Source organism: Trichosurus vulpecula, chromosome 3, assembly GCF_011100635.1.
Source record: "Trichosurus vulpecula isolate mTriVul1 chromosome 3, mTriVul1.pri, whole genome shotgun sequence".
NCBI lineage: Eukaryota > Metazoa > Chordata > Mammalia > Diprotodontia > Phalangeridae > Trichosurus > Trichosurus vulpecula.
The window spans coordinates 18,954,504-18,972,116 of NC_050575.1; the positions used below are offsets into that span (position 1 = coordinate 18,954,504).

At 38.2% G+C, this 17,613-nt stretch overlaps 1 protein-coding gene across 2 annotated transcripts in view; it reads right to left on the reverse strand.

Annotated features, from left to right (window-relative positions):
• The window catches only part of XRCC3 (X-ray repair cross complementing 3), a 47,892-nt gene that overhangs the window by 17,694 nt on the left and 12,585 nt on the right, over positions 1-17,613 (reverse strand). For both annotated transcript variants that reach the window (XM_036748698.1, XM_036748699.1), the window contains exons 3-5: positions 16,940-17,030; positions 16,634-16,771; positions 7,056-7,268 (exon numbers count right to left, since the gene is read on the reverse strand). In XM_036748698.1, the coding sequence (XP_036604593.1) occupies positions 7,056-7,268; positions 16,634-16,771; positions 16,940-16,994 (406 nt within the window). In that variant the 5' untranslated portion in view covers positions 16,995-17,030. The remainder of the gene's footprint in view (positions 1-7,055; positions 7,269-16,633; positions 16,772-16,939; positions 17,031-17,613) is intronic.

Below are 17,613 nucleotides of genomic sequence, written 5' to 3' on the forward strand. Positions count from 1 at the left end.
AGGATTACCAGCAAGCCATGAACAAAAAATAGAGCCTAGACACCATCTTTCAAGAAATTATCAAAGAAAAACAAAAGAAATTGAAAGAATCCACCAACGATCTCCTGAAAGAAAATTCCCAGGAATATTATGGCCAAATCCCAAAGCTCCCAATTTAAGGAGAAAATACTGTAAACAGCCAGAAAAAAAAAAACAAAACAAAACCCAAACTCCCCCCAAAAAACCAATTTAAATATCATGGACCCACAGTCAGGATAAAACAAGATTTAGTTGCTTCTACAGTAAAGGACTGGAAGGCACAGAATATGATATTCCAGAGGACAAAGGAGCTAGGATTACAACCAAGGATTACCTACCCAGCAAAACTGAATATAATCCTTCAGGTGAAAAATGGATTTATGAAATGGAGGACTTTCAAACATTCCTGATGAAAAGATCAGAGGTGCATATTAGGAAGATCATTTTAGCCACTGTGTGAAAAATGGCCTAGATAAAGGAGATTCTAGAGACAGGGACACCAGTGAGGAAGTCATTACAACTCTCTTGGGGCAGAAGTATCAAACTCACATGCTGCCATAAACCAGATTAAAATGTAATTGGGAAAGGTTTAACGAAACAAATAAAAATAAAACACAATATAGATATTAATTTGGGGTTTTCTAAGGCAATATGTTGGCCAGCAGGGATCTGTTTCTATTTGAGTGTGACACTACTGGTCTAGGGGAAAAGTGTCAGGACTTGAAATAGGTTGATGATAAAGTAAAAGGAAAGAGGGGAAGGGATGTGAGGGTTACTGTGGAAGCAGAATTGACAGGGCTTGGCAACTGACTGGAACACAGTGAGGTGATGGAATAGAAGAGTAAAAGATGAGTCCCAAGTTTTGAGCCTTATGTAAATAGGAAGATGGTCATGCTGTCAATAGAAATAAACAGGATGGGAAAGGGACAGGGTCGAAGGTGAGGGGAAGACGAGTTAATTTTTGCTGTAGATAATGCCAAGAAATTATCAACAATGAAGACAAACAACGAAGCTTTTACGAAATGGATTTTGCAGGTTTAAAAATTGCCATGTAACTTACTGATAGTGGACATGTAAATTCTGCCACAGATGGGAACATGTTTGAATTAACAGCATAAAATAAATCTATTTCCTTACTTCCTAAAGGATAATATTATAGTAGTCCTGTTTGGAAGTCACCTGCCATCTACTGTCAGTGACATAAAATAACCCTTTTTCCTACAAAAAGATACCACTACAGCAACACCTCACTTTTCCAGGCTATAGTTTTTACAAAAATGTCAGTCATACATAATAAAAGAGACTATTCTAACCTATAGCTCCAAATCTGCTTCAGGGTGTCCTTCTGGGTTATTTGTGTACCCTCAGCAACGATAACAACCCATATTTCTGTTCCGCTTTACTGTTTATGAAGCACTTTTCTCACGACAGCTCTGCGATGTAGATGGTACAAATACTGTTGTCCCCACTTTACAGACAGGGAAACTGATGCTCAGAGAGGTTAAGTGACTTACAAAGGGTCACAATCTAATTTTTAAAAATTTAACCACTGAGGTATATTGTCAATTTTCTTGTTTTCAATATCATGAATCATACACATTCAATATAATCAAGAATTATAAAATGCAGGTCAACACAGTACACTTTCCGTGTCCCCTGTTGCCAAGTAGCCTGGATCCCTTGAAAAGGCCGGAGTGCCACAACACACAGATACCACTATTTATAAGGGAAGTGACCGCGCTTAAAATTTCCAAAGATCTTAGATCTAGAAGAGAACTTAGGTCACCTACCCAAACCCTTTATCTACTGTTTTAATGATAACTCCTCCCCACCCCCCATTACTATCATTTCCCTTTACTTTTCCCACCCCCTACTCCAAAAATGATTCTCTTGGAAAAAAATTCAGGAAGAACACACCGAGGTCTGGGGGGGAAGTGACTCACTCTAGATGACAAAGTCAGAACGAGAACCCACATTTTCTGCCTCCTATCACAGTGCTGTTTCCATGAAAACAGGCTGCCGCCTCAGTTAGTGAATGTATGGCCATGATTGGAAGGTTGAAAATGAGCGACCGAGACAAAAGCGGGAAGTATCACTTTGAGGGTCTTGGTGAAGCCGGGCAAAACGTACCAGGTAGAACAGTTAAACTTTGAAGTGAAAAAATAATTTACATAGTTCTCAGGGATAGTTTTAGGGTCCCCATCGGGGCTATTTCATATGTCCTGCTTCAGGCTAATTCAGCTGGGCCACTGGCTTAATTTGAGTACTCCTAATGCTGCCCTGGTGAGGGAAGAAGTGTGGTGTACTGGAAAGAGTATCAGACTGGAATTCCAGAGAAGCCTAAATTGGAACGTCTGAATCCTAATATTTATTAGTTATGAAATCCTAGAAAACTTATTACCCCTACCCCCACCTCTGCCAGAGCCTCATTATCCTGACTACTAAAACCTATACATATGTCACAGGGTTGTTGGGAGGAACCTATTTTTAAAATTGTGAAGTGTTATAGAAATGAGATCAATTATTATTTGCCCTCAGAGAGTAGAGTTAGGGCCAGTGGGGAAAAAAATTAAGAGGAACACAGAATCTGGCTCAATTTAAGGAAGAATTTTCTCTGCTCTCATCAGATGTTTCAGGAAGGATGCTGACAAACTGAAGTACACAAAGAAGAGTAACCAGGTGTAAAGGCAATCAGTGAACGGGAAGATCTTCCCTGCCCACTTCAGTGGGCTTCGGGGGCGGAGCTCTCAGGGTCCTGGCTAGGACTGGAGCCAATGGAAGCCTGTGGTGGGAGGAGCTTGCTGAACTGTTGGAGCAGAACTAAGAGGCAGTTGGTGAGGCAGTGGGTGAGAGCAGTTAAGAGCTGAAGGAGAGAGGAAGCAGTCAGCTACCTGGAACACAGCTTGGAGATTGCAGCGGAAGCGGCAGCAAAGGCGGCAGGCGCTACAAAAAAGCAGGACTGACCCTCATGGAGACCGGAGAATGCTGAGCAGGGGCTTGAGGCCAGTGGGTGGTCTTCTTGCTGGAGGGCCCTGGCATTGCGGGGGAAGCACCAGTATGGCTTGGCTTGCTGCCATAATGTTTTTCTGTGGCCTCCTGGTCACTATTGTGAGATGGGCATACTGGTTTTGGAAGGTTCTTGCCAGGATGTCGAATTGGGGACACTGGTCCGTGGGTCTGCTACTTTTGAGTTTCAATAAATCTTTAACTCCTCTGCCTTCTACTTAGAGAATTCCTTATATCCTGTGATTCTGGACCATTCCGGCATATTCATGGTTATCTTTGAAGTCATGAATTCTGCCTTAATGATATACCAGGATGGTGAGAAGACTAGAGACAATTCCATTCAGTTTTCTGAAGAAGGTATTGGGGCTACTTAGCATGGAGAAGAGAAGGCTTAGAGGTTAATAAACATCTGAATGGCTGTCACAGGGGAAGAGAGACTGAGTCTTGTTCTGGCTGATCCCAGAATATAAAACCAGGAGCAATGGGTGGCAATCGATTTATGGTCAATTAATGAAAAACTTTCCAACAGAGCTATGCCAAAGTGAAAAAGAAAGCTGTAAGAAGCCCTATCGTTCTAGGCTAGATGACCATTTTTAGAAAAGTTTTAGGGAGGATTATATTAAGGGACAAATTGGACTAGATGGCATCTAAGGTCCCTTCCAACTCCAAGAGTCTATGATTTTATGAGATAAATCTGCTAATTTGCAAAGTATTTCTGTTACCAGTTTTAACTCTCTTCTCTACGGTATTCACATACATGCAAAAGCTACTCAGAATCAAAGCGGTTTTTATGAACTATGTGCTTCTCACCCCAAAAGATAATCACTTCATCCTGAATGACTGACAATTCTTTTAATCTTCTGACCACACTGTGTGCACGCTAATTTCAGCATATATCAGCTATTCCGGCCTCAAAGACACAATAATTTACCCGCTCCTTAGGCTTATGAACTGTACACCTACATAGTACACATCAGGACAGTAAAAGCTCATCACTCTAATTTCCAGAAAGGACCTCATCAAAGATTTAGGCTAAATTTTAAGTACTTCTGGACAGTCAAACGACAGCCACCCTATTTGAAATGGGTTACCCTTAAAATCAATGCAACAAACACCTGACATCCATATCTTCAGAATTTAATCCAAACATTTCCTGAACACCTATTATATGCAGTCTGGGTGGAAGAGGACAGATAAAGCATAAGCTCTACACTTAAGTAGTTTATAATATAATAAAATAAAGGAGAATTAAGACATATACGCTTATTTAATTCATTGAGGATCTATAACTGCATTAGTTAGGGTACTCTCCTCTATGTTGCTAAGTTGCTGTGGGCAAAAACTTCATCCCTTAGAAATGAGAAACTTCAGATTTAGCAAAGTGGTCTGTAGACTGCATGCACAATAGTCCATTGCTGGGCTTTTACTTGAAGATTTTTCTAGCTTACCAGAGATTCTGATGCCTTGGGGACCTCAGGGTCATTTTCATGTCACAATAGGACATTAGAGAATTGAAGACAGTATTTAAATTGAGTATAAAAATGCATTAGAAGTTGTGTTTAACAAATTATAATAGTTCTTTTGGAAGTGGCAAGCCACTGTAAAATAAGGGGGTATCTATTAACAGGTTAACAGAAGAACAAATTATGATATGTGAATGTAATGCAATATTACTGTACCAAAATAAAATATGAAATGGACAGTTTCACAGGAACCTAGGAAGCCTTATGTGAACTGATACAGAGTAAAGAGAACAATCTATATGATAACAACAATGCTGTAATGAAAACAACTTTAAAAGATTTAAGAACTTTGATCCATGTAATGATCGACCATGATTCCAGATTACTGGGGCTAAAGTATGCCAGTAGTTGTCCTTTGCTCTTGAAGGGGACCAAAATGACATCACTATGCCGGGGTCAAGGTAAAGTGTATTTGACTTTGGCTGATCAGACCAATGTGAGCCCAGAAGGCTGGGCACAAATAGTCCATGTGAACATTTAGAGTGGAGATGTCTCTAAATTTGCATATCTCATAAAGTATGCTATACACGTCATGAGAGGAGATGGACTCAATATGTAAAATGAGACATACATTTCTGGACATGGCTAATATGGGAATTTGTTTTGCTTGAGTATGTATATGTGCTACAAGGATTTTTTTTTTCTTGAAATATAAAGGCACGTACATAGGGCAAGATAAAGCAGAATAAGGCAGAACGGGGTTTAAAGGATGAAGGGCCTCGAATGACAAGCTAAGGAGGCTGAACTAGATAATGGGAAAACAGTAAAGGTCTGGAAAGTAGAGCAGTGATGTGGGCACAGTTTTCCATTAGTAAGATTAATCTCAATGCAGGAACAGGACAAATTGAAAGGTGGAGAGACTAGGTAAGAAAAAAGGTTTGGAGGACATTATATGAAATTATGAGGGCCTGAGTTAGAGGTTATTAGAGTGAAAACAGGTAAACAGATAAGAGTAATGACAGGACATGGTAATATTGTGGATACATAGTAGAAATGAGTGAGAGGAAAGAATCAGACCAATCTAGGTTTCAAGAATGGGTGACAAGAAGAATGATGGTGTCAAAAGAAAATAGGCAAGTTTTTAAGTCAAAATGGTTTTGAGGGGAAGGTGAGTTTTATTTCAGACATGATGCATTTGAGGTGCTAACAGGACTACAGATGACACTATCTCATGAGCAGCTGGATATGTAAGATCTGAACATAGGGGAGAGGTCAGCACCGAAGACAGAAGCTTAGGAGTCATCTGCACAGTAGTGATAGTGAAAGCCACAGGAATGGTTACCCAGGTAAGGAGTTTGGAAGGAAGAGAGCTAAGGAGAAATTTGGGAAACATCCACACATAAAGGCAGAGGAAAAAGGTGAGAGAAAATAGTCTGAAAGGTAAAAGGAGAACTACATCAGAAGACACTAGACTAGGACAGTGTAACGTCAGGAAAACTCAGGAATCAGAGTGTATCAGAGAGGAAGAGGTGGCAGCATGAAGGACGAACTGAACTTCCATGGGGCACAGCATCTAGTACAGCAGGAATAGGAAAAGTGAGAATAAAAATGGGAAAGAGCAAAAAGACAACCTTCAAGGCAATGAGGCAGCTAGGTGGCATGGTGGATAGAGTGCTGGGCTTGGCATCAGGAAAACTCAGCTTTATGAGTTCAAATCCAGCCGCAGACACTTTCTAGCTGTGTGACCCTGGGCAAGTCACTTAACCCTGTCTGACTCAGTTTCCTCATCTGTAAAATGAGCTGGAGAAGAAAAATGGCAAACCATTCCAGTATCTTTGCCAAGAAAACCCCAAATGAGGTCATGAGGAGTCAAACGTGACTGAACAACAAAAGGCAACTAAAGTAAAACTTTTGTAAAGAACTTTGGACTGAGAATCTAATGACCTCAGTTTGAAACCCAGCCCTGCCAATAACCAGCAGTGGTCTTGGCTGAGTGACATCCCTTGGATAAACTATGGTTTGCTCATCTTTAAAATGGGAGTACATATTTATACAGCCTACCCCACAGGGTTATGATTACAAAAGTACTTCACAAATCTTACAGTGCTATAGAAATGTGTTACATTGCCATTACATAAAATTGATATTATGAGTTTGAGACTTTGACACTTCATTGAATCAGTGAACTCATTGATAGTAAATAAGGTTCTTCCCACTTGTACAAGACTGCCACCCACCCATTCCTCCTCAGATTTTTATAATACAGATACTATATACAGAATCCACTCGGTTGGTTGCCTTTTTATGTCTTTTTTTACATTTTATAGGAATAATAATGATGATGATAATAATGCACCAGCCACCTGCAGTTTTCATGTAAATAGGTTGGGGCCCAAGTTCATATGTTTGCTTTTAGCTCTTGGGGAAATCCTAATGGGGGCCTCTACTATTTTATTTGGTGGCTCATTTCAAGGGAATTATTCTTCATTTACATGCTAACTTTGGAAGCCTCCAACTCTCCAGAAGAAGTAAGAAAAGACAAGGTTAAGATAAGCATCCTCTGCTTACCTGACTCTAGTCCTCCATACTCATAAGGGTACTGCACACAGAGAGACAGCTGCAGGCCAATCTGAGTCTTCCCAGCCGAACTCTGTCCAACAAGCTCTGTGATTCCCTCCAGGGGGAGACCACCTCTTAAAAGTCTGTTAAGTACCGAGCAGCCAAAGCCCAGTTTCTTATGCTGTGTTGGGAATTCCTCTTTCTGTTGATACATGTGAAGTGCTGAAAGATTTAAAAAAGAAACAAAATGAAATGCCATCAAACAATTTTTCATTAAGAATCAACAAATCAACATTCAAGTTTTACAAAACATCAAGCTTGTCACACCAAAGGCTTATTTGGTTTATTTAATTACCATTATAACTCCTGGGAGAAAAGCAGGCTAGTAAAGATTTTTGGTTGCCTAACTTTTTTCTATACTTAGTTTGCTGTGGTTCAGTTGTGTCTGACTCTTCGTGACCCCATTGGGAGTTTTCTTGGAAAAGATGCTGGAGTGCTTTGTCATTTCCTTCTCCAGCTCATTTTACAGATGAGGAAAGTGAGGCAAAGGGTTAAGTGACTTGCCCAGGGTCACACAGCTAGTAAGTGTCTGAGGCCAGATTTGAACTCAGGAAGATGAGTCTTCCTAACTCCAGGACTGGCTCTATCTGCTGCGCCAGCTAGCTATCCTTCATACTTAGTTACATCACTTTAAAATACTGTTTTATTTGGCAGGGGTGGGAGGAGGTTCAATGGCAATATTAACAATTTATTCATAAAGCACACTATATGGAAATATTTTCCATATTTGCACAATATTAAATATGAGAAAAACTGTCCCATGAGAGACTATTACAAAATTTCCATTCAATGCAGCAAATCTTTTAAAGCAATGTAGGAAAGTATGATGGAAAGAAGATGATAGAATCAAACGACATGGAGTCCTAGTTGTGCCACTTACTAGGTGTATGATCTTCAGCAAGTCAGTATAGTGGCTTGCTCAAACTCCTCACCTATGAAATAGACATAATAATACTTGTACTCATTGTCTCACAAAATTGTGGGGATTAAATGAGATAATGTGTATAAAGGACTTTGTAAATTACAAGGTGCTTTTTCAAAGCCAATCATCATCACTTTAAGTGCTTATTATGTGCTTGAATACGATGGGGGCTTATGACCCATGTACAAATAACTACAACATAAAATGGTGCAGAAAGGAATCAGAGAGGTACAAACAAAATGTTAAATAAAGTCAGAGGAAAGATGAAACGGTATGTTTGATCTAGCACAAAGAAAAGCTGCTTCTGTGCATAGCTTGGTACTAATTCACTTAGAACACTATCGGGAGCTGAGACCCTCCTTGGAATTTACATAACCAACCATGAAAGAGAATACGCCTAAAGTTTCTGTTTGTTACAATGAGAACACCAAGGTGGAAATGGCATTAATTCGATACACATCCTACCTAACTATATCACGTGGTTAACTATGTTTTTAACCCTGAATCATCACCTGCATTTATAGGTGGGTGGGTGATTGGCAAGAGGTGAAAATAAAGTCTTCACTGGCACAATTATGGGGCCTTAAGGATTTACACTAGAAGAAGCTCACCTCGCCTTTCTCGATCTCAGATCTCACATTTGTGAAATGGGGGTGAAGATTCCCTTTGTACTTCCGCTGGTTCAAATGGAAGATTCAGATATTAAATAACAACAATGTAAGAGGTTCAAATAAAAATAAAAATAATTCATATTATTTAGTGTTTTAGGGTTTACAAAGCGAGGAAGGTAATGGGAACATTACATCCCTATTTTACAGATGAAGAAATGGAGGCAAACAGAGGTAAGTGATTTGTTTGGTGCAAGAACCAGAACTTGAACTCAGGTCTTCTGACTTAAGACTGATGCTCCTTCTACTATACCAGGCTGCTTCTCAGCAAACAGAGGTGAAAGCACTCTGAAAATTATACATAGTTATGAAAACATAAAAGATGCTAACATTATTAATATCACAATCCCTGAATGCTCTGGGGAACCATGTGGTCTAGGAGAAAGGAAAAGAATCAGCACTTAGATAATGCCTATGATGTGTCAAGCACCATCTAAGTGCTACAGAACATGAAACATCAGGCCACCTGGACCTGCCAGAAGACCAGAACGATGCCAACACAAACCACAACATTGTGCACTTTACAAAATGCCCCTGGGTTTCTCCTCGTTTGTAGTTTGGCTTCTCTCTTCATGGCACTGTTCTTCAACTTTTCTTTTCTATACAGAAGAGGCATCTCTTTTCTACTTCATTCCTTATTTTCACTTCTGCCTGTCACTGATCCACACTATCCTCATATACACTTCTGTTGGTGGTCTGCAGTTCCATGAGGTGCTACAGTTCTCTCCACCAGACTCTGAAGACCTATGCCCTCCCTGCTGACTCATTCAGACTGTTATGGGACCTCACTGAGAAATGTAGCAGGACATAGGTGGCAGAGGCACCTCACTCACAATCACACTGCACACAAAGTCTGTGACAGGGAGAATCCAGATTGATGATGTGTGGCCTATGGTAATGCTGTCTTTGCTATGAAGAACAGTGCCTCCTATTAATAAGTGAATCACTTTAAGAGACATGCCCCAAGATCCTATACACATTTCAGAATTTAATGTCTCCATTTCTTTCCTCATGATGTGCTGAGAAGGTTCTTTCCCACCAGGACTGCCTCTCTGATTCTTATCAATCCTTAAAGTCCAGCTCATATACCTTTTTCTTGATTAGCCTTCTGGATTCCCTGAGTCAGACGTGATCTTTCTTTCCTCTGACCAAACACAAATGTGAGAACACAGCAAGAAAGGTACAGAACTATCTTGTACCATAGTTATTTGCGCATAGCTTCTTTCTCAAATAGACTATAAGTTCTTTGAGAGAAGAAAATCATTCATCTTTGCATCCCCAACAATGACAGTCCTATAATGCCAGCACCCAAAAGTATTTGCTGAATTGATTTTTTGGTGTGTTTTCCTGTTGTTGCCATTGAGACAGGATCTTCCTATCTTGTCCAGTCTGCAACTGCAGCAGTTCTGAACACAATCCCACTGCCCCATTTCTGATCTGGCTGGTTTACCCCTCCTGAGGCAGCCAAGTGTCCCTCTGCTCTTAAAGGCTCACTATAAGAGCGCTAGACTTCGTGGGGGACACCTAGTCAGCCAGGCCATGTTGTAGCTCTGCCCGCCAGTGGGCAAGGAATCTCCTAGCCTCAGCCATCCCCAGGAACAGGGATAATAGGCTTGCACCATCATGTCAGGCAATACTTGCTAAGTTAAACTTTAAGATTTTGAAAGTAGGGAAGAAATTCCTATAAAGCTAGTCTAATTAATTTAACATAATATGGAGGTGGCATAAAGGCAAGGATTAGAACTAGATTTATGAATCAGGTCTCTGAACCTTAGTTTGCTCTGATAAATAGACATAATGTTATGCTGTGGAAGCATCCATTTTAAAAAAAAAACTTCCTTTTTGGTATTTAGTAAAAGTGAAAATATTAGGAAATAATATTTTTCTCTAAAGCTCTTTCCCAAATGCTTAGAAACATCCCTTGAACAAAAAGACTTTTCTTATGGAAATGGACTAAGGGTGGTACCAAACCCTTTAACAAGAATAACTGGTCTCCCTTACATCATTTCATTTCCCCATCCCTGAAATGATTTGGTCACTGACTCAACTAAGGGCAAGCTCTTCTTCACTGTTCAGGTTAAGTGATTGGTTTGTTAGCACCTACTCTTCTCCACCAAGAAAGGATTGAGATGTCAATGGAAGGTAGGAAGTGCCTTAGTTTAACTCCTGGAGTGAAGGAAATGGTGCAGGAGGAATGACAGTGACTTGGTTACTTAACAATTCTGGAATATTAACCTAGTTTGTATTTTAAGATCTCTTTTCCTAGTTCAAGATTCTTATAAATGTTACTTGACATTGTCTTGGAGGAGAGTTATATCAGAGGACAGAGGGACTATGCCACTTAGGCCATATCTCTCTATAAGCTGAAAACTACACAAATATAAATTAATGACAAATAGAATTGTTTCTGGCAGAGATGTGCCTGGTGTAATAGTAGCAGTCATCGTTATCATAGTTGCAGTGTTAATGACGATAGAAAGGATTCTGGGAAGATGGAGGAATAAAGGAGGAAATTACCTGGCTTTCTCAAATCCCCCCCCCCCAAGTAATTCAAAATAATACTTCAAAGTCAATATTAGAGCCACAGAAATAAATAGAAGTTGCAATAAAGCAGCTGTCCAACCTAAAATAACTTGGGAGGATATTAGGAAAGACCTGACTTCTGGGGTGGTGATCTGGCCTGATTGAAGTGCAGATACCTCAAGGCAGATTCCACCAAATCAACTAACAACAAGCCTTGGCCTGAGCTTCAGGAACTTTCACCCCAGGGACACTGTAGGCGAGGGGATGCTGCAGGGCCCTACTCTAGTGGGCATTGGACGCAGGCCCAGGTGCACTGACAGATGCGGTTCTAGGTTGTGGCTGTGGGCAAAGAGGAGCAAGCATATTCAGCAAGTGTGATCTCAGAGGGGTAAGGCCCTGCAGGCTGTGGTCACTGGAAGAAGAGAGCAGAGGAGTGACCTGAAGCTTGGAGAAGGAGGGCCTACAGAGAGAGTAAGAAGTCTGCAGTGATAGCATTGCTGGGGGCCTGGGTCACAGTTTAGGGGCAGAGAGAGAGGTACCTGAGGTCAGGGCCTCAGACAGAGCTCAGAAAACAACAGGATAAAAAACCTAAAGCTTGAGACATTATCCCCCACCCCTTAAGACTCTAACATAAAGTTAATAGCCAAGAAATAAGCCACTAAAAAAAACAGGCAAGCAAAAGAGAAAGAACTGGACCATAGATAGCTACTATGGTGAGAGAGAAGATCTGGGTTTAAGCTCAGAAAAAGACAGAGAAGTCAAAACCAAATGCACCAAATGCTGTGTAACATCCAAATTTTTAAAGGAAAATCTAAATGAATTATAGGTGGAAACAGACAGCAAAACTATAGTAGTGGGGGACTTCAACCTTCCCCTCTCTGAACTACATAAATCTAACAAAAATATAAGTAAGAAAGACATCAAGGAGATGCGTAGAATCTTAGATAAGCTAGATATGATAGATATCTGGAAAGAACTGAATGGGAGTATAAAGGAACATACCTTTTTCTCAGATGCATAATGCCTTTACAAAAAATGATGGTAGAGCACAAAAGCTTTATAATTAAATGCAGAAAAGCAGAAATATTAAATGCATCTTTTCCAGGTCATAATGCAATGAAAATTATATTTAATAAGGGACCATGAAAACACAGATTAAAAATTAACTAGAGACTAAATAACCTAATTGTAAAGAACGAGTGGGTTAAAGAACAAGTCAAAAGATACAATAAATAATTTTATTAAAGAAAATGATCATAATGAGACAATATACCAAAATCTATGGGACGCTGACAAAGAATTCTTGGAGGAAAATTCGTATCTGTTATCTCTAAATGGTTACATCAATAAAATAGAAAAAGAGCAGCCCAATGAATTGGATATGCAATTTAAAAAACTAGAAAAAGAACAAATAAAAAGTCCCCAATTAAATGTCAAATTGGAAAACCTAAAAATTAAAGATGAGATTAATAAAACTGAATAAGAAAACCACTGAATTAATAAATAAAACTAAGAGCTGGTTTCATGAAAAAACAAAATAGATCCACCATTGTTTAACATGACTAAAAAAGAGAGGAGAAAATCAAATCCCTAATACCAAAAATGAAAAGGGTGAATATCCTGCTAATGAAGATTAAATGAAAGTAATTATTAGGAGTTATTTTGCCTGATTATATGCTAAAAAATTTAACAATCTAAGTGAAATGGATGAAAATTTACAAAAATATAAACTGCCCAGATTAACGGAAAAGGAAACAGAATATCTAAATAGATGTATTTTAGAAATGAAATTGAATAGGCCATAAATGAGCTTCCATCAGGACCAGACAGATTTACAAATCCTACCAAACATTTAAAGATCAACTAATTCCAGTATTAAATAAATCATTTAGAATAATAAGCAAAGGAGTTCTACCAAATTCCTTTTATGAAACAAGTATGGTGTCCATACTTAAACTAGGAAGAGTAAAAACGGAGAAAGAATATCATAGGCCAATTTCGCTGATGACTATTGCTGCAAAAATCTGAAATAAAATACTACTAGGAGACTACAACAATATATCACAAAGATTGTACTTTGTGACTAAGTGTGATTTCCACCAGGAGTGCAGAGATGGTTTAACATAAGGAAAACTATTAACATAATCGATCATATCAATAATAAAAGTAACAAAAAGCATATAATTCTATCAACAGATGCAGAAAGTTTTTGACAAAATTAAATATTCATTCCTACTAAAAATACTTCAAAGCACAGGGTATAAATGGATAAGAAGTGTCTACTTAAAACCAACATCAAGTAATATCTATAATGGGGATAAGCTAGAAGCCTTCCCGATAAGATCAGGAGTGAAACAAGAATGTCCATTATCACCAACATTATTCAGTCTAATATTAGAAATGCGAGCAGAGTAATAAGAAAAGAAAGGGAAATTTAAGCAATCAGAATGGGCAATGAGATAATAAAATTATCTTTTTTTGCAGACAATATGGATGATATATTTTTTTCAATTAAAATGCTAGTTGAAACAGTAATTTTAGCAAAGTAGCAGTATATTAAATAAACACATAAATAATCAGTATTTCTATATATTATCAACAAAACTGAAAGAGATAGTAAGGGATACCCAATTTAAAATAACTGCAGACAGAATAAAATACTTGGGAGTATACCTGCCAAGACAAATCCAGGAATTACATGAACATAATTCCAAAACACTTTTTATATAAAGTGAGGCTTAAATAATTGAAGAAATATTAATTGTTGATGGGTGGGCAGAACCAATACAATAAAAATGACAATTCTACCTAATCTACTTATTCAAGGCCATTCCAATTAAATTATCAAAGAACTATTTTATTGAGCTAGAAAAAAAATAATAAAATTCATCAGGAAGAACAAAAGGTCAAGAATATCAAAGGAATCAACGAAAAAAAAATGTGAATGAAGGTGGTTTAGCAGTACCAGATCTTAAATTATATTATAAGGCAGTGATTATCGAAACTATCTTGTACTGGCTAAGTAAAAGAAAGGTGGATCAGTGGAACAGAGTAAACATACAATATACAGTAGTAAATTATTATAGTAACCTTGTATTTGACAAGTGTAAAGATTTAAGGTTTTAGGATAAGAATTCACTAATTGGTAAAAAAAAAAAAAAAAAAAAGTTGGGAAAACTGGAAAGCAGTCTGGAAGAAACTGGGTATAGACCAATATCTTACACTATTTAACCAAGATAAGATTCAAATGGATACATGACCTAGATATAAAGGGAGATATAAATAAATTAGAAGAACATGGTACATATTACCTATCAGATTTATGAAGAGGACAGTTTATGAATAAACAAGATAGAGAGCATTGTGAGATGTAAAATGGATAATTTTGATTATATTATATTTAAAAGTTTTTATACAAATAAAACCAGTATAGCTAAGATCATAAAAGCAGAAAATTGGGAAAAATTTTCAGATAAAGGTCTCATATGTCAAATATACAGAGAACTTAACTTTAAGATATCATCTCACACCTATCAAATTGGCTAAAGTGACAGAAGGTGAAAATGACAAATGTTGGAGGGGATTGTTGCAACAATCTGCTAGCAGCTGTTGTGGTGTGTAAGACCCAACAAGACCAGCAACAAGGGCTGCCAACATAGGTTCTTACGATCTGCTTTACTAAGGAAAGTAACTTTAATGGTTAACAATCCCACTTAATCCAACATACGAATATCATTCACTTAGTTCAGGAGGAAAAGCCAGCAACCTGAACTTCAGAGCAAATACAAATTACAAACATACACAATATAAACAGACTAAATCGCAATTCGTAGTTACCAAAGAACCAACAGGTCTGGGGTAGCGAAGCCAAGGAGCAGTTACTATGGCTTGCCCAGAGTCCCATGCCACTCTTCCAGTGACTAAGAGCCCCTAAAAGTCAACCTAGGATCTTATATACCTGTCTCAGGGCCTTGGGGTACTTGATTACCTCAGTGCTGAGAAGCACTCAAACAAAGAACAGTGAAAAATCCCATTTAGGGTGTGGGAAAGTTAATGCCTAGTACCACAATATAGTCAATGACTCCTGATTGTCTTAGTGCTGAGAAACATTCCAAGAAGAGATCCCACTTTATCTGCCCCATTCAAACAAAGGCCAGAATCATTAAAGGCACTTAAGAGAAGAACAACAAAAAGCCCCGCCTTAATTACTGAGTCAGGGATATGGAAAAATTGGGCCAGCAATACACGGTTGGTAAAACCATGAATGGGTCTAACCATTCTAGAGAACAATCTGAAATTATGCCCAAAGAATTACAAAACTGTGCATACCCCTTGACCCAACAATACCACGATTAGGTCTATTTTTCAAGGTGATCAGAAAAAAAAAAAAAGGAAAAGAAGCTACATGTTCTAAAATATTTATAGCAGCTTTATTTTTGTGGTGGGAAAGAACTAGAAATTGAGGGGATGCCCGTCAACTGGGGAATGGCTAAACAAGCTGTGGTATGTGATTGTGATGGAATACTATTGTGCTGTAAGAGATGATGAGCTTGGTGACTTTAGGAAAACATGGAAAGACTTGCATGAAATAATGAAGATTGACATGAGCAGAACCAAGAGAATGTTATATACAGTAACAGCAACATTGTTCAAAGAATAACTCTGAATAACTAAGTTATTCTGAATATTATAAATACTCAAATCAACTCCAAAGGACCTATGAACAAAGAAAGATGCTATCCCAACCCCAGAGAAAGAACTGGCAGACAGAAGCATGCAGAGTATGGTTTTACACACACACACACACACACACACACACACACACACACACACATACACGCACATGCCTACATCTGAGTCAAGTGGTGGTCTTCTCTAGTGCAGGGTAGAGAGGGAGGAAGGAGACAGTTTGGAACTTAAAATGTAACCAAAAAGAATGAAACTTTAAAAAAGTAAATGAAAACGACCACAATAGCTAACATGTATATAGCGCTTTAATGCTTTGTGAAGTTATTTTATCCTCACAACAACCCCGGAAAGTAGTTTCTATCATCCCCATTTTATAGACAAAGATATTGAGGCAGCCAGAGAGTACATGATTGGCCCAGTGTCATAGGACTATGAGTGTCCTGGGCTTGATTTGAACTTAGTTCTTACTGAATCCAGGTCCAGTACCCTCCCAACTCTGCTACCTACCAGCCTCAGCATTAAAATCAACATTCTTTTTCTCTGATACAGGCAATTATGCAGATTTTGAAACATGAAGGAAGACTCTAATTTTATTTATGACAGAATGACTTTAATTCAGTGTCAGTAGCGACCCCAGGATTCACATTGGTATTAATGAACTTCTACGCAATTTATCACCTCAAAAAAAAAAAGTGCCAAGCAAAATTTTCTCATTCTGTTGTTACCTGTCAGAACACAGTTGTTCCTTAGTGCTAATGAGACTGTTTTCAATAAATGCTGGACATCAATGCTGGACAGTTTTGTTAGTCTCTGCAGATCTGGTCCAGAAAGGTGCAAAACTTCCTTTATTGATTTTAGTTTAGCTGAAATGAAGAGCACAAATACAGCAAGGGGAATCAAAACAATTGTCAGAACAAAAATTCTTTTTGTAGATTTTAATTAGCAATTTAGAAAGACAATTGGAATACGAACTCATTCTCACACCAATTGTTAAAAATGTCTTTTTGCGCTTACAAGTCATCTAAAATTACCTTTCTTAACAGCAGTGATAACTTTAGGATTCAATTCTAGTTGGTCCCAATCCATTTCTTAAATGTATATACCACAGATTTCAGTAGTCTCCTATCAAAACATAAGGCAAAAAAAAAACCAAACTGATTCAAGTAACTTTTTTCTTTTTAACTATTTTTCATTTAACAAAAACCACATAAAATGAGCATTTCCATATACACTGTAAAATAAAAAGACTACACATAAAACTACACATCTAGTATGTAGAACTTCCATTCCTTTTAAAGTTTAGACTACCACCTTCAAAACTGTCCTGGTTGTGATCCCTCCTGACATCCTGTCCTCTTTCTCCCCAACTTTTTTTTGTTGTTGTTTGGGAACCCTATCCCTTGTCTCTCTTCCTTTCTATATCCCTGTCTGTCTCTCTCAGTCTGGAGTCAGGAAAACTATAAGATATGTAGAATAAATAATGATTATAAAGACTTTATTCATGGATTCATGGATTCACGTATAATTCTCTTTTTTCCTTTCTGTACATGTTTGTTTGTTGATGACAATTCATGATTAAAAAAATGTGGAAAAAGTAGAATCAAAATACCTACACTGATTACAAATACATGGGTAATCATTGTAATGCTTTTGGTGGATCTGTGGGCATTCCCTCCAACGACGTAAAGCAAAACTCATCCATGAT